We start from the raw sequence: 23,373 nt of genomic DNA, 5'->3' as shown, positions 1-23,373 counted from the left end.
TCGCCATTACCATGGAGTAGTAAAGTTATTGTGGATAAGTGGATAAGGTACTTTAAGATAGGTAGTATTTGTGAGCCTTAACAAAACTACTGGCTGACAATGGCCCTCTTTTGCCCCCCCCCCGTGTTACAAGTACCTTATTCTACGTGCTTCAGTACCTTAGGTACGTACCTTGCAGCGGGGGCGGCAGCCAAGCATTACTCTATTGCCTTCTATTTTAGGGAAACCGGAAACCACCTACCTACTTTACCTACTTTCAAAGGTACTTTAGTTACTTACCATGATTACTTCCCTTATCATGTACCTACACCTATTTCCTCTCGCTGCGAAAGATTGACTCGCTCGATGTTAAGCTGGCGAGGACTGCCCCTCCGGCAGGTGCCCCGGAGAGTTCCCCATATATATATGGAATGAGCGCTTTACTGTTGCGCAGAAGATTGTAACCGCTTCACGCAAAGAACGTTGCACGACATGCGTCAGCTCACGGGAACATCAGCAGCCAGCAATTCAACTACGCCAAGTAAAAATGGCCAGTAAGCAAACATTAACATTCAGATCACTGCCCTAGTAAGGTATACCATTCGTCAACAATTGAAATTGATCATAACCCTTGGTCGAATAGCTGCTGTAGCTTTTCTTGATCAAATCCCTCATGAAGTCGGCCGCTTCTCTCTCGCTCTTCTCCAGCACAAACCTCTGCCGCAGATGAGCAATAGTCTCCGGCTTAAAGCACGGTAACCCACTGCCAAGCATGAGCACAACAATGTGACACAGCTTCTCCGTGTGCTGTCTCGAGGCCAGAAATGCCTTGATGCAAAGCTCCTCAAACCACTTGTATGACTGCGACGACGTACTGCCCCCCATCACCGCCACCATTTCCGAGGTGAGCTTGAAAGGCGCGCGCTCGAAACGGACGCCACCGGGGGCAATGTCGAAGCAGAAGCCAAAATCAATGTGCAGGATGTGTCCGGCGTCGTCTACCATGATGTTTCCATTATGTCGGTCCTTGAATTGGAGAAGGTAGGAGATCACCGAATAGGCAGCCATGCTTTTGACAAAATTGTTTCGCGCTTCTTGAAATCTGATTGAGTTCTCGGCACCATACTTCGACACAAAATAGTCGTACAGTCCGTTGACCGCTTCTCGACCTAGCATGTCCCTCGATATCGAGTTGGGCAAAACGTCAATAACGCCGCACCCAGGGGCTGTGGCCGTCACTCTGTACGGGTAGACATAGACATCCAGGCCGACGTTGTTGAATATGCCTCGGAATGCGGCAATCATCTGCAAGGCCAGCACGTCTTGCCGACAATCGTCCCCTACCTTGAATATAGCTGACTGCCAAACTTCGTAGGTATCTTCTTGCGTGACTGGTCCGTTTCGGCCTGTCTCCTTGTTTTGATTTGTCCTTTCCAGCATATTATCTGTCCCTTCCATACCGCCGCGGTTCTTCTTGATGCGGAACGTGGCCATGTACGGCGCTTTCGCGTGACTTTGTAGGGGTTTACCAGACTTTCGATCAATGCCGATCACGGTACCGTCAGGATTGCTAGGTAAGTAAACCCCTACTTCAACCTTGATCTTCCGCAACTCCTCCTCGATTTTTTGCTTCTTCTCCGGTTTACTTTTCTTGATGAAAGGTCGAAGCTTGCCAGAGATATCCGTTATCTCATTGAAGAAAGAGAATTCTCGCTCGTAGAACGACTGATCTGTTCCCGAGAAACTAGCAGTCATCCTGTTTTTGACCACGTCTAACGTTGGCTTCAGCGAGTCCTCGATGCTTGAGTCTTCGTCTTTGTAAGCGTTTGCAGTCATGTTCCAGATAATCTGGTGAGCGAAAAGCTGCGAGAATTTTGCAGTCTCGATGATATATCGCTGAACGTACCCAAGTACATCGTAACGGAGTGTTTGGACGATTTGAGGAACATAGAAGAATGTCACATCAACAGAATGATTTTCCAATGCTCGCATGGCATACTGGATGATGAACGGGTCGTTGCGATATTCCGGCAAGAAGAACGTGACTGCCGTAATGGGATTAACAGGAGCCCAGTAGAGCAGATACTTGAGATGGATTGAGATATCAGCTGGCAGCGAAGGCCCGATGAGAATGTGAAGTGCGTCAGGCTCTGCAATCGCACGGATTGGAGACCTCAAAAGCATCGAGCGAACCTCGCTGGTAAGCTTTGAGGATACGAAGCGAACAGTGAGTTGTACAGCAAGGCTAGTGTTCTCTGTCCATGCAGTCCTCAACACCGAGGAGAGCATTGCATCTGAAGGAACCTTGCCGTGGTGCCCCGACGAGAAAAGGTGTCGCTTTTCGTGATCAAGCGGGTAGAGCCAAACGACCAAACGCATGTGCTCGTCTTCGACCAGCATCAAGAGTAAGTCTTGTTTTGTAGCAAGCGATTGCAGTGTTCCCATACATTTCGCGAAGAGAGGAGATACAACTCGTAACGCGGATTCAACATCGGCCATCAGACGAACTTCCGCTTTGATCTGCAGGCGATTTCCTCCAAATGACCATCGTGGTGGATGAGAGAACCAAGACAGCGCAGCGCTTAGGATCGTATCTTTCAGTCTCCATCGGGCCGCTTGATCGATACTGGTCCCATGTCTGAGGATGTTGAGCCCAAACAGAATCACTTGAAAGTGGAATTCACGAGCTAGAGGATGTCCGGCAGAGCTTTTCAGTCCTTCCAGAGTCCCAACTATTAGCTTATGAAATATGCGCTGCGAATTTGGACTCCCAAGTCGGCCGGCGTTAAAGTGGCTGGAGAGGAATTGCAGTATTCGAAGATGAGGAGCAATCAGATTGTGAGCTGCTTGCTGTTTCTTCATCAAGGCGGTCTTCTCCGAAGGCGCAAACTCCTCTTTGATGTAGAACGGGTCAAGGTGTTGGAGTTTGCTGCTGAAGACCCCCACATGATTCCTTACAGTCTTCTCCCAGTCCTCTGCAATTATTGCAAGGAGTCTTGGCTCCATACATGGATTCTCGTTTATGACGCCTAGCCACAATGATACACCGAGTTTAATGGACTGTTTGGTGAACATTGCGAAGGGTATGCCTACAAGATGTTGTACGATGGCACACTGATCCTTGTTAGTTCTGCACAGAAGAGCCGCGGCCCGTCGAAGTATATCACGCAGCTCCCCAATAGAAACAAATCGGCTATCCAGCGCCCGACGTTCTAGATGAGCCAAAATGGCTTCATCATCCCCTGCCTCTGTTGTACCCCCCGTCTGCAGGTTGGTCTGCCTTCCCCTTGAGATGCAGAAAGGCTGCCCACTCTTGATCGTAATCAGGTAGACCATCGGCATATCTATACTCCTGGCGTGTGGTGTATTGAGCAATAAAATCGGAGGCGGTATTGATATTACACTCCCCATGATGGTCAATGACTGCTAGTTTCTGATCCGCCGACGGTATGACGGAACCCATATCCAATGCGAAGCTTCTTCCTAAAGACACATGGCCATATGCTCCCTCATCATCGTACTCAGAAAGGTATGTCTGTAGCAACCCTTTGACATCGAGAGGCGCGATATTAATGACAGCCGTCACCCATTTTTTTGCCCGCCTGTAGAGGTTGTTGAGCGTGCTTCTTCGAAGATCGTAGTCATCCGAAAGCTCCACTGACACTCTTGCCCGCACAGACACGTAATTTGCTTTCAATTCATATTCATCTAGCTCTGCTTCGAGACAGCTGGTCCACATGATTGAAAGCAATTCTAGAAGAGCAAAGAGAGACGACTTCTGGCAGAGAGAAGAGGGCATCTGACTGATGATTTTGTCGGCGCAAGAAGCAGCGACTTGCTGTACTCTAGGAACTCGGTGACAGCAGCCAGTAAACATGGATGCTAGCTGTGTGGCAATCAAGGGCGCTGAATTGTCTTGGTGAGGGGCAGTCATGTTTCTCCTCAGGTAAACTGTCATAACATCGTCTGCTATCGCTCCCATACAGTTTTCCATAGCGCTACCATTGAGACTCGGATCCAAGAAATAGGTCAGGACATGAGAGCAATCACCCGCACCTGCCCTTAGTGTCTCTACTAGGTATGCAGCATTGAGAAATATAACCTTCGGATAGCTCAAGCCTCTAATATCAGATTCACATTTTGGCAGTAGGAGAATGAGACGCTTCTTCTGTTCTGCAGTGTGGGGAGCATTCATTCCTCGTCGCAGTACAGTATTGAGCTCGATTTCGCTCTCGAACTGATCAGCGCGATCTTCAGGGATGAGCGGCCTCGACTGCATTGCAAGAGTACGTAGCTCGTTGGCGCACTGTTGGCCGTATGAGGAAGTTGGGGTGATGCCGTGCACAACCACGTTGAACCATGCTTCGTGATGGAGACGTGCAACATTCTCGTCATCGCTAATACCCTCTTTGTCTGTTCTGACAGTTGCAAGAGTAGCCAGAGGCGGGAGCAACTCTATGATTTCTCGAGCGGCAAGATCAACATCGGCCTGATGGGTATTGTCGCTTTCATGAACGTCTCCCTTGCTGACGATGGTCTCGAGCAGATGGACCAAGTAGATCTGATATAAGGGCGAGTCATGGCCCAAGGCTTTTGCGATGAACAGTCTGGCATTCCTCACCTATATGCAATGGTAAGTACTAAAAAGGCAGTCAAGGTGAGTTAAAACTTACCGTGTCCAAAAGGATCTGGTTACCTCGAATGATAGCATCGTGACCTAGTCTGGCGTACAGTTTAAGCAGCGATCTGAACTCGACGAAACCCCCAACCGTGGCGAGTCTGGCAGTTTCTGTAATAATATGTAGGTCTATTGTCAAGCTCACTCGCCCGAGCTTCTGTACAAGCATTGAATGCGCCAGTGCCGTAATTTTGTCGTCTTGACAGATGTTTGCGATGCTGACAATGGTACGCACTATGCTGCCATAGGCAGCGGAAGTCTCCTCCTCGCCACTTAAGTCCAACGAGATGGCACTACCAGTAGAATGCTGGGTATATTGTGCAGTGGTTCTAGAAGCATTTGCAGTCCCATTTAGCACGTCTGAGCTACCAATAGTCCTGTCGGTACCGGCTCGAGCGCTTAGGACATTGCCGAGCGAGTAGAGGCCCGTGATAATCGCATCTGGTGGCAACATACGAAGTATTAATGTCAAGCTGCGAGCGGCTACGATGACCGTTTCGCCTTTGACGCCGCCTTGCACAATGAATCTTGGCAGCGAGCGACTAAGATTGGAAGCGATCGCAGGAGAGAATTTGGCAACTACAGCCATTGACTTTAGTACGACACATGCTAATGTATCATCAGCCATCTGAATGGGATCAGCCATAGTATCTTCAAGCCACGACAGGAGAACGTCAGCGTCAGCAATCTCCTCTTCAACTATCATGCAATTTAGGAAAGTGTGCAAAGTGTGTGCTTTGACGGCAAAGGCCAGCCGCTGCTGCCACGCGGAGCCAAGCTGAAGATAGTCGGATCCGTCTTCGAGTAGACGCATTGATTCAGCTGCAACATCAGACAGTAGTTCCAACAGAGACATGGTGGCATTCTGGTGCTCGCGAGGAGTGAAATGTTCCTCGGCCGTCACTATATCGAAAATGTCTGTCTTCTGTAACTTCTCGGCCGGAGATACTTGTAACGAACTGCAGGACACTAATAGTCTCATGAATCCACGCTGTAGAAGCATCGCTCCCAGCGGTCTTCCAGAGGCGGCATAACGTTTTGTGTATGACTTCCAGGTCATCAAAATTCTCGAAGTACTTTCAGCAGTGCGAACTGAGGAGAAAACACCCTCCACTGAAACCATGAGATCTTCATCGAGTATTTGACGAAGTATTTCTACCAAGTCATACCTTTCGGAGATACTGTAGAAGTTTGTGTAGAGAGAAGCAGCCTCTAAGAATCCCAGAAGGGAAACTGACACGGCTGCAATCTCAAGGTTTTCTTCAATGCCATTGTCGCTGCTGGATCCTTCAGAGTGGGAGCGCTTTCCAGAAGCAGCGTTGACGGTGCTAAGGCAGTTGCGTAAGTATCCTGTTATGCAGGCAAAAATTGGGTCATGAAGGTCTGGATGCCGAATTCCGATTACAAGTAGAGCGCTGGTCAAGTTAAAGCTGAGTGCTTCCCATGGTGATGGTTCGATCAAGCGTAGGAAAGGCGAGGGGGCAATAGCTTGAGCATGTGCCTCACCCAGGTAAGGTGACAGTTGCCTGAGAAGCCGTTCTGCGTTGTCCACATGATCCAGCAGTGGCGCGGCTTTACACAAAGCAAATAGTACGTCAAGCTCGGACAGGCTAATTGGAGACTGTGAAAGGGAGTGAGCAGAGTGGGGTGATTCGGCAGAAGGGCAAGCATGGTAGAGTCTGGTCAGGTCTGGCTTCTTGGAGGCTTTTGTTGATGTAGCAGACAGTGAAGCTATCTTCCGCAATGCTTGCGATCGGAGACGCGGGGAACTAGACCTGTTAGCTTACAAGAATAAACACAATTGCCCATGCAGCTTACTCTTCCATTATGAAAGTCTCTCGGCCATACTTTAACAGTTGTTGATTGAGTGTACAAATACCCCAGGTCGAGTCAGTGAAGCAAGCTACTCTAAAATCCGACGCTAAGAGACGCGCGAATACCCGTAATGACGCGGCGGCTGTACTATCCTACAGGTATCGCAGGTTGACCAGTCTTCCTGAGGTAAAGTAAAGTGAAGTAAAGTAAAGTGAAGTTCTTGATTACCTTACCTTCCGAGCCTTGAACACATCCCCCTCATCACCTGTTGGTGGAATACCCTTCTATGATTGCAACTCTTCATTCAAGGCCTTGATAGCTGTTCCTCCTCACAACGGAAATCCCAGGCATGAACATGACACCAGGCACCTTGACTACCAAACTTTACACTCAGCTCTTGTACACTACTTTCTGAGTCCTTCACGCCAGCTTTCCCATCACTCCTTTTACAATATAAAGACTACACTACGTATTGCAACATGGATGAGGACACGATAGCACAGTTCGCATCCATCACAGGCTCTTCACCTGCTCTAGCTGCACAGTATCTACGCCTCGCGGATAATAACACAGAACAAGCCATCGAGCTTTTCTATGCCAACGAGGGCGCTGATTTGGAGCCTTCATCACAGTCTCCGCACTCCTCGCATCCCCCACCAATCCCAGCACCATCGACTCGACCCACAGGACATAAGCGAGGTTACCAAGATGAAGAAGGCGTCGTGCACTTGGACTCAGACCAAGAAGATCTAGACTACTCTGATGATAATGCCGCCGAGACCTCAGGGCAAAACCGGAGAGAACTCTCAACGGCGGGTAGAGCAACATCCGCGCTGCAAACCTCATCCAACGCAACTCCTCCAGCAGGCCAAGGATCCATGCCTGTTGATGACGATGAAGCTATAGCTCGAAGGTTACAAGAAGAGTTCTACGGTGCAGCAGGTAGGAGTGGTGAAGTTGGTGCTGAGGTATTGGATGAGCACGGATACAGAGCACCTATAGGACGAACTACAGAGACTCTCGTTGGCCCGGGATCCTTTGATCCCACTGATGACGACGAGATGAGGGCGGCGGTCATGGAGCAAATGGCAGCCAGAAGACAGCCGCCAAGACATCGAGGTGAGCAATTCTCCTAACATTGACAACACCTTTGACCACAATACTGACAGGCACAGATCGTCATGGTATCTTCAACCAAGCCACTACACCCTCAATATGGAACAATGCAGATAGTCGCCCCGATGCTCATCGAGATCAACTTGCTCGAGCAACGGCAGGAGCATCAGAAGCATCCTCCAAGTCAAATCTACTTGCAGAAATGTATCGACCGCCTTTCGAGTTAATGTCGAGGTTACCTTGGGACCAAGCTCGACAGCAGGGTAAGGATGGTGAGAAATGGATCTTGGTCAACATTCAAGACCCATCCATCTTCGATTGCCAGGTGCTGAACCGGGACATTTGGAAGAATCCTGGAATTATAGACACGGTCAAGGAAAACTTCATCTTTATGCAGTACTCGAAGGATGACCCTAAAGGCAACCAATACGTGCAATACTATTTTCAAAATAAGGATAACCAAGAGGCATACCCTCACATTGCCATAGTCGACCCAAGGACGGGCGAACAAGTCAAGGTCTGGTCAGGTTCACCCACGCCGAAAGCGATGGATTTTCTTATGCAGCTACATGAGTTCCTTGACAGGTACAGCCTGAAGGCGTCTGCGAAGAACCCAGTGGTGAGAAGAAAACCAGAAGCAAAGAAAGAGACACAAGTGGACAGGATGACTGAGGAACAGATGATGGAAATGGCGTTACAGGCTAGTCTTGCAGGGACCGAAGGGCGACGAGATTCTGACCCTGACGAATTGACACGCAGTGTTGGAAATGTGGGGAATGAGCCTGAAGGAAAGGGAAAGGAGCCAGAGGATTCGGACTTGATGGATGTCTCAGAGCCCACACATACGAACGGATCAGCCTTAGCGGCTGCTTCCCTGTTTACCGCGATTTCCTCGTCAAAACCTCACAATGAACCACTTCCGGACGCGGCCAGTATCACGAGAATCCAATTTCGTCATCCAAACGGTCGAGTGGTTAGGAGGTTTGCGCTTACAGACCCCGTGAGGAGAATATTCGAGTGGCTGAAAGCTAGCCCGCTTGAAGGCAAAGAGGGTCTGGAGTTTGAGTTGATCTTCATGCAGAAGAACCTGGTGGAGATGCTGGACGATACCATCGAGCAAGCGGGCTTGAAGAATGGCACCGTGATGATTGAGTTCATAGAAGGATGAGGATACAGCGAACAGCGTGAGCCCAGCATAGGAGCTATACCCACAGCCGTTTAGACACTGAATCAAGACTAATAGACATTGCTTCTAATGGTGCCCTTGACTCCGCATTGGTATCCTGCTTGCCCCTTTTATGTATCTGATAGCAGAGCCATTCATAGTTCATTCTGGACGATTCTAGACACTGTTTTAATCCAAAGCACCCTAAAAGTAGACGAGTCGGATGGTACACTTCCAATGGCAAACATTCACTCTTACGCTGGAATTAGGCAGTGCAATGATTACTTGCCTCCATCAAGAGTTCTCACAAGGGTACTGTTCACCTCTCCAACTTCAAAACGGACCTGAAGTAGGAAGATCTTTCGGTGCTATGTTGGATTTACTCGAGTCCTTGTTTTGAGCATGTGTGGGACTTCGTCGAACGTGGCGATCAGGGGATCAATGTACCTGGAAAGAACTTTGCTTGGCCTTTGGGGACTAACAATTTCCAACATAAATGCTTACGGCTATTCACCATAGCCCTGATGCAATCGTCTCACATCCTGCGCACCGTCGCCATCAGAATCCCGGAAATCTGATGGACAGAGCGTCAAACGTCATGGCTACTTATGGAAACGAAATCTTCTCGACAAAGTCCTGCGCTGGCAAAACGCCATGTCCCTGCATTTTCATAGCTTGTTTTTCGGCTTCTCCCCACACTCTCAAGATGTTCAGTCCCACCACTTTAGCAGCATCCACGTCTGAAACCCCCATCTTCAAAAGCTCGGCCACTAGATCCGGGTATTTGCTGACATCGTCTAATCCCTCAGGAGTCTTAGGAATACCGTCAAAGTCGCTTCCCAAGCCAACGTGGTCATAGCCAATCAGATCCCCAATGTAGGTGACGTGTCTTGCGACTTGGTGAAGAGTAGCATTCGGGGGATAGAAGTCTGGTATGCCAGTCTCGGAGTCTGACGGGAGACAAGAGATGAAGTCGGGTGAGAAATTGACCATTACGATTGAGTTCGTTTTCTTGACTAGTTGGAGCACGTCGTCTTGGACATTACGAGGGTGTGGGCACAGGGCATATGCCGAGCTGTGGGAAAAGATAACAGGAGCGATGCTGCCATTACCCTTCTCCGGACGAGCTCCCAAGACGTCCAGCATCGTATCCTTGCTGACATGTGAGAGGTCGACTAGCATACCCAATCTGTTCATTTCCGTGATCATGACCCGGCCGGCTTTGCTCAGACCACGCCAGTAAACGTGACCTGCAACAGTCCGCCCCGAAGAGTCCGTAGTGAGTGCTGCATCTGCAAAAGCATTGTGGCAATTCCACGTCAGTGTAGCGTATTTGACACCTAGCGAATAGTAAAGTCTAAGGTTTGAAAACGAGTTGCCAATTTGATGCAACCCTTCTATACCTATTGGCGAGATAAGCTGATGGTGGTCTTTGAAAGCAGCCAGAGCACTGCTACTATCGATATTTGAGGAGGAGAACACTTTCGGGTAGGCTGCCGTCAAGCGTCGAAGAAGATCCAGCTGTGAAAGTGTCGTGGATACGGCTGTAGTCTACTGTAAGCGTTGTCCTTGCCATAGATTTTCTGGTGTGATGAGACAAAAGCGCTCACACACAACATATTAGAAGACAGCACACGTAGCATGTTGATGACTGACCTTCAGCATAATTCCCATCCGAAAAGTCAGTGCCATTTTTAGGACACAGTACAAAGGCTGACCAGAAGGCTCCTCCAACTCTGCCGTCTTTCAGGCGAGGAAGGTCAACTTGGGCGGGCATTCCACCGTCCTCCCACTTGTCTGTAAAATTCTTGTCATATATGTTATTCTGAAAAGCGTAACGTATCAAAAAGGCAAGGTCATTGTGACCATCTGATCCTGCTGTTAGAGCTCGTGCTAATACAATGACGAAGGAAGAAAGCTGGACGACCTATCAGAGGCGTTTCTGCTAAGATCTTATCAACCCTGGCCTTGACTGTCAAGTCATCGTCTTCGGGGGCCTTATTCCATGGAGGGTTGAAGGCATCGGGTATGAGCAAAGAAACAAACATTGCGAGACCCACGACTATAATAAAGATAACAAGGAGGGTTCGGAGGGGAGAGATATCGCCATAGCTCAGACGTGTTTTTTGCTCGCTCTTGTCTTCGATGTCCTCTGGATAGTCGAGGACTTCATTTTGGATCTGATACTGCGACTGGGAAGACTTTGAGAAACCGTAGCCCGAAATTTCAGGGGCTGTATTCCCACGAGGTAGAAGAGGATCTGTCTCTGAAGACATCTTCCCTTCTACAATGATACTTTGGATTAGAAGATGAATTGCAGGAGGAAGAGACTGGTACCAGACATGCCTGCCTGGACGGACCTGGCGCGGCTCAAGCCTGCAAGGCTTGGCAATGGCTACTCGTACTCGTAGCGGAGATCATCCCGCTGATGCTGCGACATAAAACAAGTTGAATTTGGTGTTCACCTACGGCCTGCTCTGCCGAATCGGAATTGCTTCAGTAGACCTACCTTCCCATTCAAGGCGCCTTATCCCATAATGCATTCATTATGTCCCTACAAATGCCTGCACCAACGCCAGTGCAGAAGGCATCGCTGACTCGCCCGAGGCAGAAGTACTCCGCTGCCAGAGCCTTCTACCTTACCATTCTCGTGATATCAGCCATTGCCATATTGAGCCTGCTCAAGGAGAGAAGAATTGAATATGATATCAATGCCGCAAATCGTGCGCTCTCCAGTCGACCCCGTCTTACCATCAGAGACGGGCTTCTTCATGGGAGCAGTGGCGAGCTTGTGCGGAGGGATCAGGCAGTACGTTGGGAGTTTCTTTGGAGGACACCCCCAGAAAGATTTCCATCAAGCTCATGATGCTTTACACAGTGCCGACTCGTCAATACCGTTAAAGACAAATGCGCTTTTGTCCACGCCAACTGCCCAGACGAGGAATCAGGTCTCTTTTCCTACCTACAATTCTACTATTGCAAGCTACACAAGGCTCAACCTCTCGCCTTCATTATCTTGATAGTATGGCTCGGCCTCCTCTTCAGTACTATTGGCATTGCTGCAAGCGACTTCTTTTGCATAAACCTTAGCACGATTGCCAGCATCTTGGGAATGAGCGAAAGCATGGCCGGCGTTACCTTCTTGGCCTTTGGAAACGGAAGCCCGGATGTCTTTTCCACGTTTGCTGCAATGAAGACAAATAGCGGAAGCCTGGCTGTTGGCGAGCTCATTGGCGCTGCTGGATTTATCACTGCTGTAGTGGCTGGGTCAATGGCCTTGGTGAGACCTTTCAAGGTTGCAAGAAAGAGCTTTGTTAGAGATGTGGGCTTCTTCATTGTTGCCGCAAGCTTTAGCATGGTCTTTCTAGCGGACGGTCACCTACATCTATGGGAGTGCGCCGTCATGGTCGCATTCTATGTGTTCTATGTGGTTACGGTGGTTTTCTGGCATTGGTATTTGCGCCGGCGATCTCGTCGAAGATTACTAGAAGACGCAGCAAGGGGTAATTTCCATACCCCCGGAGCAGATGAAGCGGAGGACGAGCCATACCATGATGAAGACGACGAGGACGCTGCAGCAAGAGGAAGTCGGGCTCCAACTAGAACAGTCTCGGCCAACGATTTTGCTAATCTGGAGAGAGGAGGGAGTCCGATGATTAGACCCATGGATGAAGAAGCGGATGCAGACGATCAGACTCGAGACCGTTATCTAGCCGAGATCAGTAGTAATATGAGAGTCAGCCGACGGAAGCCTGGAGAGCGTAGGAACACCATCAACCCAATTAGGCCAAGTCTGGTCGGCGCACTCGAGTTCAGAGCAGTACTATCGTCTCTGCAGAAATCGAGAAATATCCAGACTATTCCTATTAACCTTCGCCGATACTCAGACGATCCATCTTATTCTGCAGCGCAACAGCAGGACAATTATTCGACGGTTTCCAATCCGGAAAACAACTATGACGATGTCGACGCTCATGATGTGGCTTCTAATGCTTCTTTATGGCCGAGTGCGGATGGTGAACGGACTGGTCCAAATCGCATTCGCGCTGTTTCTGCAAATGATGCGGTGGGTCTTCGACTCGACCCCAAGACCTTGCAAAATGCACGTGTGCCAGAGATTGACCTCCTAGGTGCAACGCCACCAGGACCGGGAGGGCTGCAGCCCGTGGATGGAACTGCGGATCGTCGACCCAGCGGAAGGTCTCTAAGTCCTCCAGCCCCAACTCTGTCTTTATCGCCTGCGGCCGACGAGTTCGGATATCTTTCTATGAGTCCTGCGTCCATGTCTCCTTTGCAACACGGTCGGTCCGGCGAGCTTCTGGCTCCACCCGAGGACAGCCTTCTTGGGTCACGAAACCATGCTCAGTCTCGAGTCGACAGCCAGCAGGATAACGCCGGCTTGCCAGAAGATTTACCAAAGTTGATTGGGAGACCAAGCGTACCTAGGATACAGATACCGCGGTCTTCAGGATCACAGTCGTCAAGAGGTTCAAGCCCGCACTCACCGTTCCCAGCTTACCACAACGATCGGAATTTTGTATCTTCGTCACGCACACCGAGCATACGATTACCTCCGTCTAGTATCGGATCCGAGTCAACTTTTCACCAAAATCTTTATCAAGAACCTGAAGAGAAGCCGATGCGGTGGTGGCCTTATAAAGTCCTTCCATCGCCGCAAATTCTCGTATCAACTCTGTTTCCCACGCTCTACTCATGGAAAGACAAGAACCTTTGGGAGAAGCTCTTAGGTATCGTAGCCGCACCAAGCGTCTTCCTCCTTGCCATTACCTTGCCTATTGTTGAAGTCGATAAGGAGGAGGATGGAGTCCTTCCAGATATTGTCGATCCGGATCCAGGTCTGCTTTCGCCCCGTCGTTCTCGATCCCGTTCACCCTCAACGGTTATTACAGCACTCCCTCCAGACAGTCCTTCGACGGAGGCCGCTAGCAACGGCGAGGGACTGGAACCGCCGTATTTTGGGAAATATGGAAAGCAAGTGACTGTGTCACCATCTATCAACATTGTGGAGCCTGAGAATGGCAGTGCCATAAAACCTCTGCCCGAGGAGCCTGGGCCTCTCCACCCGCCGGGCCACCAGTCCAACAGTGTAACGAACTCACCCAGTCCGACCCAGCCACCTTCATCCCCTAAAGAGTGGAACCGTTGGCTTGTAGCTACCCAAATTTTTACGGGCCCCTTGTTCATTGTCGTCCTGCTCTGGGCAAACACGGACCCCAGCCTCTCGCCCCGCAACCTCCTTCTACCGTGTCTTTACGCCCTTATCGCTTCCCTGCTCGCCTTTGCCATTCTAATTCTCACCACCACACCTTCTCGTGCTCCCAAACACCGCTATTTGCTCTGTTTCTTTGGTTTTATCATCTCTATTGCCTGGATATCTACCATTGCCAACGAAGTCGTCGGCGTCCTCAAAGCCTTCGGAGTCATCCTTGGCATCAGCGACGCTATCCTAGGACTCACCATTTTCGCAGTTGGAAATTCCCTGGGTGACCTCGTCGCTGATATTACCGTTGCAAGGCTCGGCTATCCTGTTATGGCACTAAGCGCCTGCTTTGGTGGTCCCATGCTGAATATTCTTCTTGGTATTGGTCTCAGCGGACTGTATATGACGATCCAGGGAGGCGAGAGAAGACACGAGAAGCATCCGGGGCGACCAATACGATACAAACCATATCAGATTGAAGTGGGAGGAACATTGCTGATCAGTGGAGTAACGCTTTTGGTCACGCTGGCAGGGCTGTTAGTCATCGTGCCTTTGAGGGGCTGGTGGATGGATAGGAGGGTAGGCTGGGGTCTTGTTGCTTTATGGTGCGCCAGTACAATCGGTAATGTGGCTGTAGAGATAGTGGGTTGGGGAAAGGAATCGTAAGGAAGAATGCAGACAACGCAGCGGGAAGTATTGCATTAGATGGCGTTGTATATCCTGGAAAGTCCTTTTTGTTGTCTTGGATAACAGAGCACTGAGATTGGTCACACACCACAGGCATTCATTTTCATTCACAAAGCCGTTTTTGCCCGTTTTCAACAGACCTAGCTCTACATACTTACATACGCTACCTTGTCAAATTCACATAAATAATTCCATGCACTTTTCGACAGACCTTTCTCCACAGACCTTATCGCCCCTCTTTCAAGGACGTGCCTCCGTAGCGCATTTACTTAAGCGTCTTTCATCACCGTAAACCTCTTCACTACTCGCTCGTGAGGCTCGACTTACGTGAAAAAGGCTTCCAGTCCGGGATACCGGGTTGAGATATAGGAGCATCAGACGAACTGCAAGCACCCGATACAACCATGATATCTTAAGGCACATACTAACAAAGCAGCCAAATTTCACCGGCTCGTACCCGGACAAAACAGGAGCTCAGCCACATCTCTGCATTGATCAAGGCAGGCAGGTAACCAGTGGTAGCGGGAATTTGCAATCCTTTTGTTGTCTCGGAATCTTCGCGCGTCTTCTTCTATGCCCTTCCGTCTTGTCTCTCAATGGTTCTGGAAGCTATGTCTACCTATATAATCAGCCCACTAGGTCCTCTGCTCCTTTCGTCCACCATCATCGCCGATTGTTGAACCGAGCAAAGGTGTCCGGCCCCCACTCAGATTCGGTACCAATACTACCAACCATGACCACGCCCACGCCTGAAACAGCATCAGCATCAGCACCCGCACCCACACCGAGCAACACGATGACCCTCCAAGTAGGCGAATGCCGATTCGTCACTCGCCCAGCAACACTGACCCGAGGTAGCGACTTCTTCGCTCGACAGCTTTCTGGCCGATGGCCTGACATTCAACCAGACGGATCCTACTTCATCGACGCAGACGGCGACGTCTTTCAGCACGTGCTGCGTTATCTTCGCCACGAAATCATGCCAATCTTCTATGACAACGTGAAGGGGCATGATTACGCACTGTACCTCGCTGTCCTCGAGCAAGCCAGGTACTTCGGGGTGGAGCCACTGCAGAAATGGCTTGAGGAGCAGAAGTATCTGCAGGCGGTGAAGATTGTGCATTCGGCTAGGGTATTGGTGGGTATTGAGGATGTGTCTGGGCCGACCGGGAGCCATGTCAAGATTGAGCACCACGTTACATGGAAGACCAGAAAGGTGTACGTCTGCCCGCGGGCCATCACCGGACATATGGGCAACCGGGACGCTTGTGGGAGATTGTGCAGGAACGCTCGGGGTGATGCCGATGACGAGTATGAGGATGAGGAGGTTTTGAAGATCTTGGAGGTGCGCAAAACAACTATGTTGGATCCGAAGATGCGCGTTGAGCAGCGCTAGTATGGTGATAGGGTAGTGCGAATTAGACTGGTGTTTTTTTGCAGATCAATTGATTCTCCCATCTTACTCGGTACATTTGCGCCAGCAATAACAAGCCGAGGGTATCACCAGTAACTTTCCATCCCTTCCTCCCCATCCCAAAACACCAATGTGAATAACTCCCCTTTCCTTCCATCCTCAACCAAACCAACGCCCTCCTCTGCAGGGTTGGATCCTCCTTAGCCGGCTTGCTGCTGCATATGGCTAGGCAGATTGTAATCCGTATAATCCAAATGCACAAACGCCCGATCCACAGTCGGAACACTCTCTAATACGTACTGCAGACTCTCTCCCAAATCATGACTGTCCCTCAGCGTCATACCCTCATCCAGCACAACGTCGACTTCCACGTTCAATTTATCACCCGCATGGTAAGCTTGCAAGCCTTGTATCGATTTGATTGTTTTGGCGAACCGCATGGTGAGGTAAAGTAGAACGTTGCGGTCAGCAGCAGGGGCAGCGGCACCCGTAAGGTGTTTGATATGAGTGCTGGACGTCCTTGACCAATTTATTATCACATACAAAGAAAGCAACAGACCGCCGAGAGCATCGAGCCACCAGAGGGAAGCATAGTAGCCTACTAACGGGAATATGATGGAGAAAATGTTGAACACGACATCCGTCATTGCATCTTGGGCCAGAGCTTGAACGGAACTATTCTTGATGAGCCGGCACCAGAACCAGCATCCTAGCTTTATGAAAACGGTAGAAGCCATGATTATGATCGCTGGGAGTCCAAGCTGGATGATGGAGTGATCAGGGGATGTGAGCCGGTTAAAGCATTCTAGAAAGACCTGGAAGAAAGACGTTATCATGATAACGCTGAAGACGAGGACGCCAAGAGGCTCGAGACGACGGCGCCCAACAGGGTATCTGTATTGATCCTGGCGGGAGATGAGCTTGGTAGTCGTCCATACAATGGCGGTAGAAAGGAAGTCGAGAGCTGCATCGACCAGAGAAGCAAGCACGGAAAGCGAGGAGGTGAGGGCAATCACTGCGATTTTCCCAGCGAGAAGAATGGCGTTGGCTGCTAGGTTTACATAAATGGCAATAGTCACTACTTTGCTTCCGCTCTCGTGATCATCGTCATCGTCGGAGCCTTGGATTTCATAGGCTTTGGGTCCGTCTTGCGCGCCGTCACCCAAAAGGGGCGTGTCTTCGTCTGGGAGCTTGTACAGTGCTTTTGGAGTCCGCTTCACTTTAACTTGGCTGCCGTGACCGTTAGCCGTGGGCTTGATGTCAGCAGAAGGATGTTGAACGTCCAATGTGGAGGTTTGCTCCTCGGAGATGGTCTTAGGAATATGCAAGTCTGGATCCGGGTGATTGTACTCCTGGATGAGATTGTGTGGAAGTGACGAATCAAGAAGGCGGTCGATGTAGAGATACGAAGATATGAGGTGGTTGTTACGTTGATAATATTTCCGTATGGACTTCTTCATCTTCTTCAATTCTTCGTCGCTCTTGTAGTATTGCTCCCATTGATATCTTGGATTGTTGCTCCCAATTAAACGCATGCTTCTCATCTGTGGGGTCATCAGAACCTCGCCCCCATCGCTCACGCCACTCATTCTCCTGTCCATCTTTGACAATCTGCTCTTTGCGGGTGATGGCCCATCGTCCCCTCCATCCACGTTTCGCTCCACGTCGCTCTCGTCATCTTCAATCGTTTCGGGAGTTGCTGACCTTCGTTGCGGTGTCTGCGCCCACAGGTCTTTAACATTGGCTGTAGATCTGCTCTGGAGTAGCGATGGAAGTTTCTGACCGCGTGTGGAGAATGCGTTGCTTGTGTCGGAGAGAGGAAGGAAGCCGCGAAGTGATCCAATACGATAAGATTTCGGACGTGGAGAAGAATCGTCCGTCATATTGTTGAGGATACTACTGGCCCTTAACCCAGGATTGGGAGAAGACAGCAGCAGTGCGGATGATGAAGGGCTTTCCACCTGAGATGTTTGCTCCTTAACACATAGATGGTTCGTCTGAAGAGCGAGATTGCTTGCATGACATCTACGAGTACTTCCTCGAAAGTTGAGTGGTTGACAGTTGGCGGGGACCAAGATTGGCTTAAATTAGTGCAACATTGACAGCCAGCAAAAGCAATCGTTCGAAATCCAACACAGCAGAACTTGTTAACATGTGAAGATGGCTTATCATCTATGTACGCCTATTTGATACATGTACAGCTTTCGCAATGAAAAGATCCGAGAGTGGTGTTCGAAATCGCTTTTACCCAACTCTGTGACCCAACGTAAAAAAATCACGTCGTAAATGAAGACTTCCCCCAAACAGTGTCAACGCAAGGAAGGCTGTGATACTTTCACGTGATCAATCTGCTCCTCAAGCACGACCATTATTCATTCTCAATCCCTGTTGCAGGAATTCGACCCTATCCCTTCCTTGATCGATCAGGAGGGACGTGGGAACACAAATCTCCCATAGATTCATATATATTCAAAAAGCGAATTCCGAGAGTTCGCTCTTATCTGGGCACCTCGTCAGGCTCATAACGGCTGCCTTTGTCGTTCTCGAAAAGCTGCTGATCCCCCTTTCCACCCATCTCCATGAAAACTTCCGCTGGCTGATGCGCCGCCGGAAGCTCCTCATGTTTCCGCCCTGTATGGCCATTCGCAATCACGGTGGCAGGATTGTGGACCCTTTTCCCCTCGATATTTTTTTCAAAGACCTTGACTGGGGCTTTGTTATCCTCCCACTCGACTACCTTGCTGACCTTGACATCGTTGAGATCGCTGAGTAAAGTCCGCTCCCGCGCGTACTTGCGTTTCGAAAAGTCAAGCTGGTCCATAGCACCTGTTAGACCGTCGGTGCTGTCAGCAGGATTGATCGTTTTCTGCGTCGTCCATGGATGTTCGAGGCATTCGTCTATTGTGATGCGTTGGTCTACGTCGACTGTAAGCATACGATCGATGAGGTCGAGCGCTGGATCCTCAACAGAGTCCCAGTACGGTGAAGGATAGTCGAAACGGCCCATTTTGATCTGCTGTGATAGAGTAAAGGGGTGCTCTTCCGACCAGAGCTCGTCTGAAAATGGTGGGAAGCCACATAGACAGATGTAGAGAACCACCCCTAACGACCATACGTCGACTGCTCTAGTGTATTTGCGATGCCTTGAGTTCTCCAGTATTTCAGGTGCAACGTAGCTGGGCGTGCCGCATCTACGACAAGCATGAGTCTTCTCGGCCGGATTAGTGGAATGCAAACAAACTTACAGCGTTGTAGTGAACGACTCTTCGCCGATGATCTTAGCTAGACCGAAGTCGGCAAGCTTCACTGACAGCTCCTTGTCTGCCAGCAAGATATTCTCTGGCTTGATATCTCGGTGTACAATGTTGCGTTCATGCTAAGGGAGGTCAATACCATCACCCAGATAGAGAGGAGAGGAACGTACGAGGTATTTGACACCTTGAAACAACTGTATAAATACTCTTCGACTTTCTTCTTCCGTCAACTTTTGCTTCATGACAATACAGTTGAACAATTCTCCTTCGGGTGCAAGCTCAAGCACCAGATAAACGCCGTCGTCTTCGTCGAAAGTGTCCTTTAAACATAGCATATTTGGATGGCTGACAGACTTCAATACACCTATTTCTTGCTGCAACCCATCCGTCTGCGATCTCCCGCTGTCCCCGTATCTCTTTTCAAACCTTTTCACTGCATACTGCATGCCTGTGATCCGCTCAATGCATAGGTATACGGTAGCGAAGTGGCCTTTGCCTAACTGCTGCAAGATTTTATATTGCTGACGAAAGGCACTAGCATCTCTGTTTCGCGGGTAGTAGAACATGCATCTTGCTTGATCCAGGATAGAGATCTCGTCCGCATTCTCTAGCTCTCGGCGCTTGTTCCTTCCAACGATGGCCTCATTCACAAAGGTTCCGTTGCTCGAAAGGTCTTCTATGAAGGCCACACCTTTGCCGTTTTTGCTTTCATTGAAGACAATGCAATGGCGATTTGAGATTGTAGGAAGCTCCAGCTTGCGATCTAATGCCCTTTAGTTCTCAGAGTCCTCATCACTAGTCTGCGGATTTTGCATACCGCATTCTGGATGTCTCCCAATGAGATAACCACCCCCGGGAAATCCTTTCAAGCGTTTCTCAGCTTCGTATTGCTTCTCTTCATCAACGTAGTTGAGGGTTTCCGTTCGAGTCTTGCCGCGATCCTTGGTACCTTTGCCGAAATGCGCATTCGGGTATGGTGCTGGACATGCTGCCCTTGCCCTGCAAATCAAGGTATCACCAAAGATAGGGTCCACGGGTACCAAATAACCCCAGACGCCTTCGGCTTCTTCATCCTCCACTTCAAACGAGCGCCCTCGGGGAGGGATAAGAAATTGCGAGAAAGCTTGCGTATCTGACGGAGGAGAGGATAATCCTTGCGTGTTTTGAGCGGGAGATGAGGCCGGAGGGGTTCGATGCCGGATCTGACTGGGGCGGCCTTCTGGTGGCGATGCTGTGACGTCCTTGTAGTCCTCTGATCTTGTACTCTCTTGATGCGTCAGGGGCGACGGGAGGTAGGATTTTACTTTGTCTTTGAGAGGAGTCGTCTGCGTCTGCGATGATATACGCTCGGAGCGACGCGGCTTCTTGGTATCGTACTCTTCGCCAGTAGAATTCTTCATCACGGCGAATGGTAAGCTAACGCTCGATAGGTAGTGCACTGCCACTTACCCTCCCACGCTTTAAGGAGCTTTTCTCAGAGGCTTTGAGAACCATTTTGGCTACTTATATGCCAATTGAGAGAGAGCACCTTCGCTGGAGCAAACGGGAAGACGGACGCGATGGCAGAGAAAGCTTATAACAATGAGCGAATAGCGTTGCTAGACTTCGTAGGGAATTGATAATTCTGCATCTGATCTCAAAGCATTGTTATCATTGTCGCTGTGAGTTCCCTTCTCCTTGGGTTGACCGTCGAGACTATTGGCAAAATTGTAGAATCTTGTGGTCCGATATTTATCCTTCGAGCAGCATACAATTGACGTCACCTATTCGCCGTACGACCTTTGTGGTATGAATGAAGTACTCGAGTACGTGAGTACTCTTAGAAATGTCAGAGAACGATTCGAGGCTGGAGCTTCCATATAATTGCGGCACCCGTTGCCGAGCCTCAACGGACTAACTCTACGCACTGCACCCGGGCTGGTATATTATATTGAGCGTGTCATAGCAAAGGCGAACCTCAGCTAAAAGGACTCCTTGTCGCGCCGACGCCATCGCCAATTGATTATATACAGATAACTCTACAACGACCAGCTCATGCTTTTTCCCGCTTTTCTCTTCGTTCCCATTGCACTACCGCAGGGTTCAAAGGTCGCGAGAACAGCGACGAGTAGTCCGTCCCCACAACTCCTTCCTTGCCCTCCAAATTCTTCAATCGGAACGCCCGCACCATCGTCGCCGTGATAGCGCCTAATTGGACGTATGCAAACGCTTCACCAATACACCGATGTCTTCCAGCTCCAAACGGCAGATACGGACTGTTGGCACCCTTGGTGACGAGTCCATAACCGTAATCGATTTTCTCGTCATCGTCAGCATCTTTGTTCGAACCATGAAGGGCAGACCCCTCGTCCCAGCGGTGTGGTTCCCACAGATCGGGTTGGGGAAAGTGATCCTCTGTTTTTGATGTTACACCTGGTGCAGCGAGGAGTACGCGAGACGTTGGTATTGTATATCGCGTCCCTTCTACTGACATGGGCGCAATAACCTTCCGCATAATAGAGTGGATGGGCGCATGTATGCGCAGGGTTTCTTTGACTACTTGGGAATTGAGAGTGAGACACTGCAGGGAGTCGTAATTGAGTGGCGGCATATCTGGGCCGAGGACTGATATTTGCTCTTGGTACAATTCTTCGAGAATATCAGGACGGGCAGCAAGGCGGAGGAGAATCCATGCCGAAGTGCTGGACGAGGAATGCTGGCCTGCCATCAGAAGCGCAATCATCATGTGAGCGACTTCTAAGTCGGGGACCGGGGTGCCGTTTTTGTAGACAGAGGACATTAGGTTCCATATCATGTCATCGGCATCACGCTGCGAACCGGCTTCGCGCCTTGCCTCGATGATTTCCAGATATGTCTGGGCCATCTTCTTCTGCGCGTAGTCGCGTTTCCGATTATGGGGCAGGGGTGCCCATGGTAGCATAAAATTGATGGGAGAGAAGCCCATGTCAAGATCGTGGTAGAGGTCCGCAAAGCTTGAGTCGAATTTCGAGCGGACTTCTTTGCCCTGGAGAGAGCGAGAGGCAGTATATATTGTTACCTCGGCCATAGTGCCGGGAACGTTGAAAGTGCCCCTGGATCCTTGGAACGTGGCAGAGCGGGCGACGAAATTTTGGACCTCCTCAACGATCAGGGGCACGTAGGATCTGAGGGCGTCGGAGGTGAGTCCAAATTTGACGAACTAATCTGATCGTCAGATATGGACTTGCATTTCCTTACTATTCCACACACCTTTTTTTGCTCCATCAGCTTCGCATTTGGACAGTCATATACAACCTCTTTTCCAAAGACCGGCGTAGTGAGCGGACTGTATACCTCCTCTGCATTGACATCTTTGAGCTTTCCGTTGAGAATAAAATCGTTTCCCTTCACCCCCAAACAGACTGTCGTCTTCTTCCCAAGAAGAACGAATGTGAAGATGTCACCATACTGGAGATGTGATCAGCATGGCTTCGCTGTCTTGGAGCACGCGGCACTCAGCTACCTTCTCCCGACAGCTAAAGAAGAATCTGTAGGGATCAATTCCATAGGTGACGGTACTGCCAATGAATGGCACCCAATGAAACACAAGTGGAGGCTCATTGGGATTTTTGAGAAGTAGTTGGGCAAGCACGTTAAAAACGACGGCAACAACAACGAACGAGAAGAGGCCTCCAGCGATAACCATGCCAGTGGAATTATTAGATAAGAGATGACGCAAAGGCTCGGAGACAGCCGCAAGAACACCCATGGCCGGAAATGACAGACAGCGGTCTTGCACTTTTAGGACAATTGAGTTGTAGAGACAAGAAAACAGAAGTGAAAGTCGAATAAGTAGTTACTCTACTCGTACTCTAAATTTATTTCTTGGCATTCTAGCGTTATGTCGGGAGTTTAAATATCCGATATAGGCACATCAGACCACGACATTGTTCTTATTAGTAGACGCGCAAGCAGCATCAGCCTGAGCCAAATACTCGGATGACAGGCAAAACTCTTTTCTCAATAGTCACCTTCGGTTCTCCCAGGCTCTTTTACTTGCCATGACCGAAAGCAACAAATTCTGTG

The 23,373-nt window shown here is 49.7% G+C and overlaps 9 protein-coding genes across 9 annotated transcripts; 3 read left to right on the top strand and 6 right to left on the bottom strand.

Annotated features, from left to right (window-relative positions):
• Window positions 1-564: 564 nt before the first annotated feature.
• Window positions 565-3,054, bottom strand: HO173_012668 (uncharacterized protein; the record flags this gene model as incomplete). Its single annotated transcript, XM_037314503.1, has 1 exon — window positions 565-3,054. One exon carries the CDS (start codon window positions 3,052-3,054, stop codon window positions 565-567), a length of 2,490 nt encoding a protein of 829 aa, XP_037158612.1.
• A 160-nt stretch (window positions 3,055-3,214) lies between these two features.
• HO173_012667 (uncharacterized protein) lies at window positions 3,215-6,483 on the bottom strand (the record flags this gene model as incomplete). Its single annotated transcript, XM_037314502.1, has 3 exons — window positions 3,215-4,600; window positions 4,653-6,426; window positions 6,476-6,483. The coding sequence occupies 3 exons, from the start codon at window positions 6,481-6,483 to the stop codon at window positions 3,215-3,217; spliced, it is 3,168 nt and encodes a 1,055-aa protein (XP_037158611.1).
• A 468-nt stretch (window positions 6,484-6,951) lies between these two features.
• Window positions 6,952-8,756, top strand: HO173_012666 (uncharacterized protein; the record flags this gene model as incomplete). The annotated part of the gene is made up of 2 exons (XM_037314501.1): window positions 6,952-7,591; window positions 7,648-8,756. 2 exons carry the CDS (start codon window positions 6,952-6,954, stop codon window positions 8,754-8,756), a joined length of 1,749 nt encoding a protein of 582 aa, XP_037158610.1.
• A 603-nt stretch (window positions 8,757-9,359) lies between these two features.
• Window positions 9,360-11,029, bottom strand: HO173_012665 (uncharacterized protein; the record flags this gene model as incomplete). The annotated part of the gene is made up of 3 exons (XM_037314500.1): window positions 9,360-10,297; window positions 10,410-10,622; window positions 10,681-11,029. The coding sequence occupies 3 exons, from the start codon at window positions 11,027-11,029 to the stop codon at window positions 9,360-9,362; spliced, it is 1,500 nt and encodes a 499-aa protein (XP_037158609.1).
• Window positions 11,030-11,301: 272 nt separating this feature from the next.
• HO173_012664 (uncharacterized protein) lies at window positions 11,302-14,640 on the top strand (the record flags this gene model as incomplete). Its single annotated transcript, XM_037314499.1, has 2 exons — window positions 11,302-11,562; window positions 11,632-14,640. 2 exons carry the CDS (start codon window positions 11,302-11,304, stop codon window positions 14,638-14,640), a joined length of 3,270 nt encoding a protein of 1,089 aa, XP_037158608.1.
• A 754-nt stretch (window positions 14,641-15,394) lies between these two features.
• Window positions 15,395-16,057, top strand: HO173_012663 (uncharacterized protein; the record flags this gene model as incomplete). Its single annotated transcript, XM_037314498.1, has 1 exon — window positions 15,395-16,057. The coding sequence occupies one exon, from the start codon at window positions 15,395-15,397 to the stop codon at window positions 16,055-16,057; it is 663 nt and encodes a 220-aa protein (XP_037158607.1).
• A 218-nt stretch (window positions 16,058-16,275) lies between these two features.
• Window positions 16,276-17,958, bottom strand: HO173_012662 (uncharacterized protein; the record flags this gene model as incomplete). Its single annotated transcript, XM_037314497.1, has 1 exon — window positions 16,276-17,958. One exon carries the CDS (start codon window positions 17,956-17,958, stop codon window positions 16,276-16,278), a length of 1,683 nt encoding a protein of 560 aa, XP_037158606.1.
• Window positions 17,959-18,572: 614 nt separating this feature from the next.
• On the bottom strand, window positions 18,573-20,823 carry HO173_012661 (uncharacterized protein; the record flags this gene model as incomplete). Its single annotated transcript, XM_037314496.1, has 5 exons — window positions 18,573-19,266; window positions 19,321-19,451; window positions 19,500-20,092; window positions 20,147-20,723; window positions 20,779-20,823. The coding sequence occupies 5 exons, from the start codon at window positions 20,821-20,823 to the stop codon at window positions 18,573-18,575; spliced, it is 2,040 nt and encodes a 679-aa protein (XP_037158605.1).
• Window positions 20,824-21,361: 538 nt separating this feature from the next.
• HO173_012660 (uncharacterized protein) lies at window positions 21,362-23,056 on the bottom strand (the record flags this gene model as incomplete). Its single annotated transcript, XM_037314495.1, has 3 exons — window positions 21,362-22,507; window positions 22,558-22,755; window positions 22,811-23,056. The coding sequence occupies 3 exons, from the start codon at window positions 23,054-23,056 to the stop codon at window positions 21,362-21,364; spliced, it is 1,590 nt and encodes a 529-aa protein (XP_037158604.1).
• Window positions 23,057-23,373: the final 317 nt, after the last annotated feature.

Source organism: Letharia columbiana (assembly GCF_014066305.1).
Source record: "Letharia columbiana isolate WasteWater2 chromosome Unknown Sc0000089_s0, whole genome shotgun sequence".
NCBI lineage: Eukaryota > Fungi > Ascomycota > Lecanoromycetes > Lecanorales > Parmeliaceae > Letharia > Letharia columbiana.
This window is presented reverse-complemented; position numbering and strand designations above follow the sequence as displayed.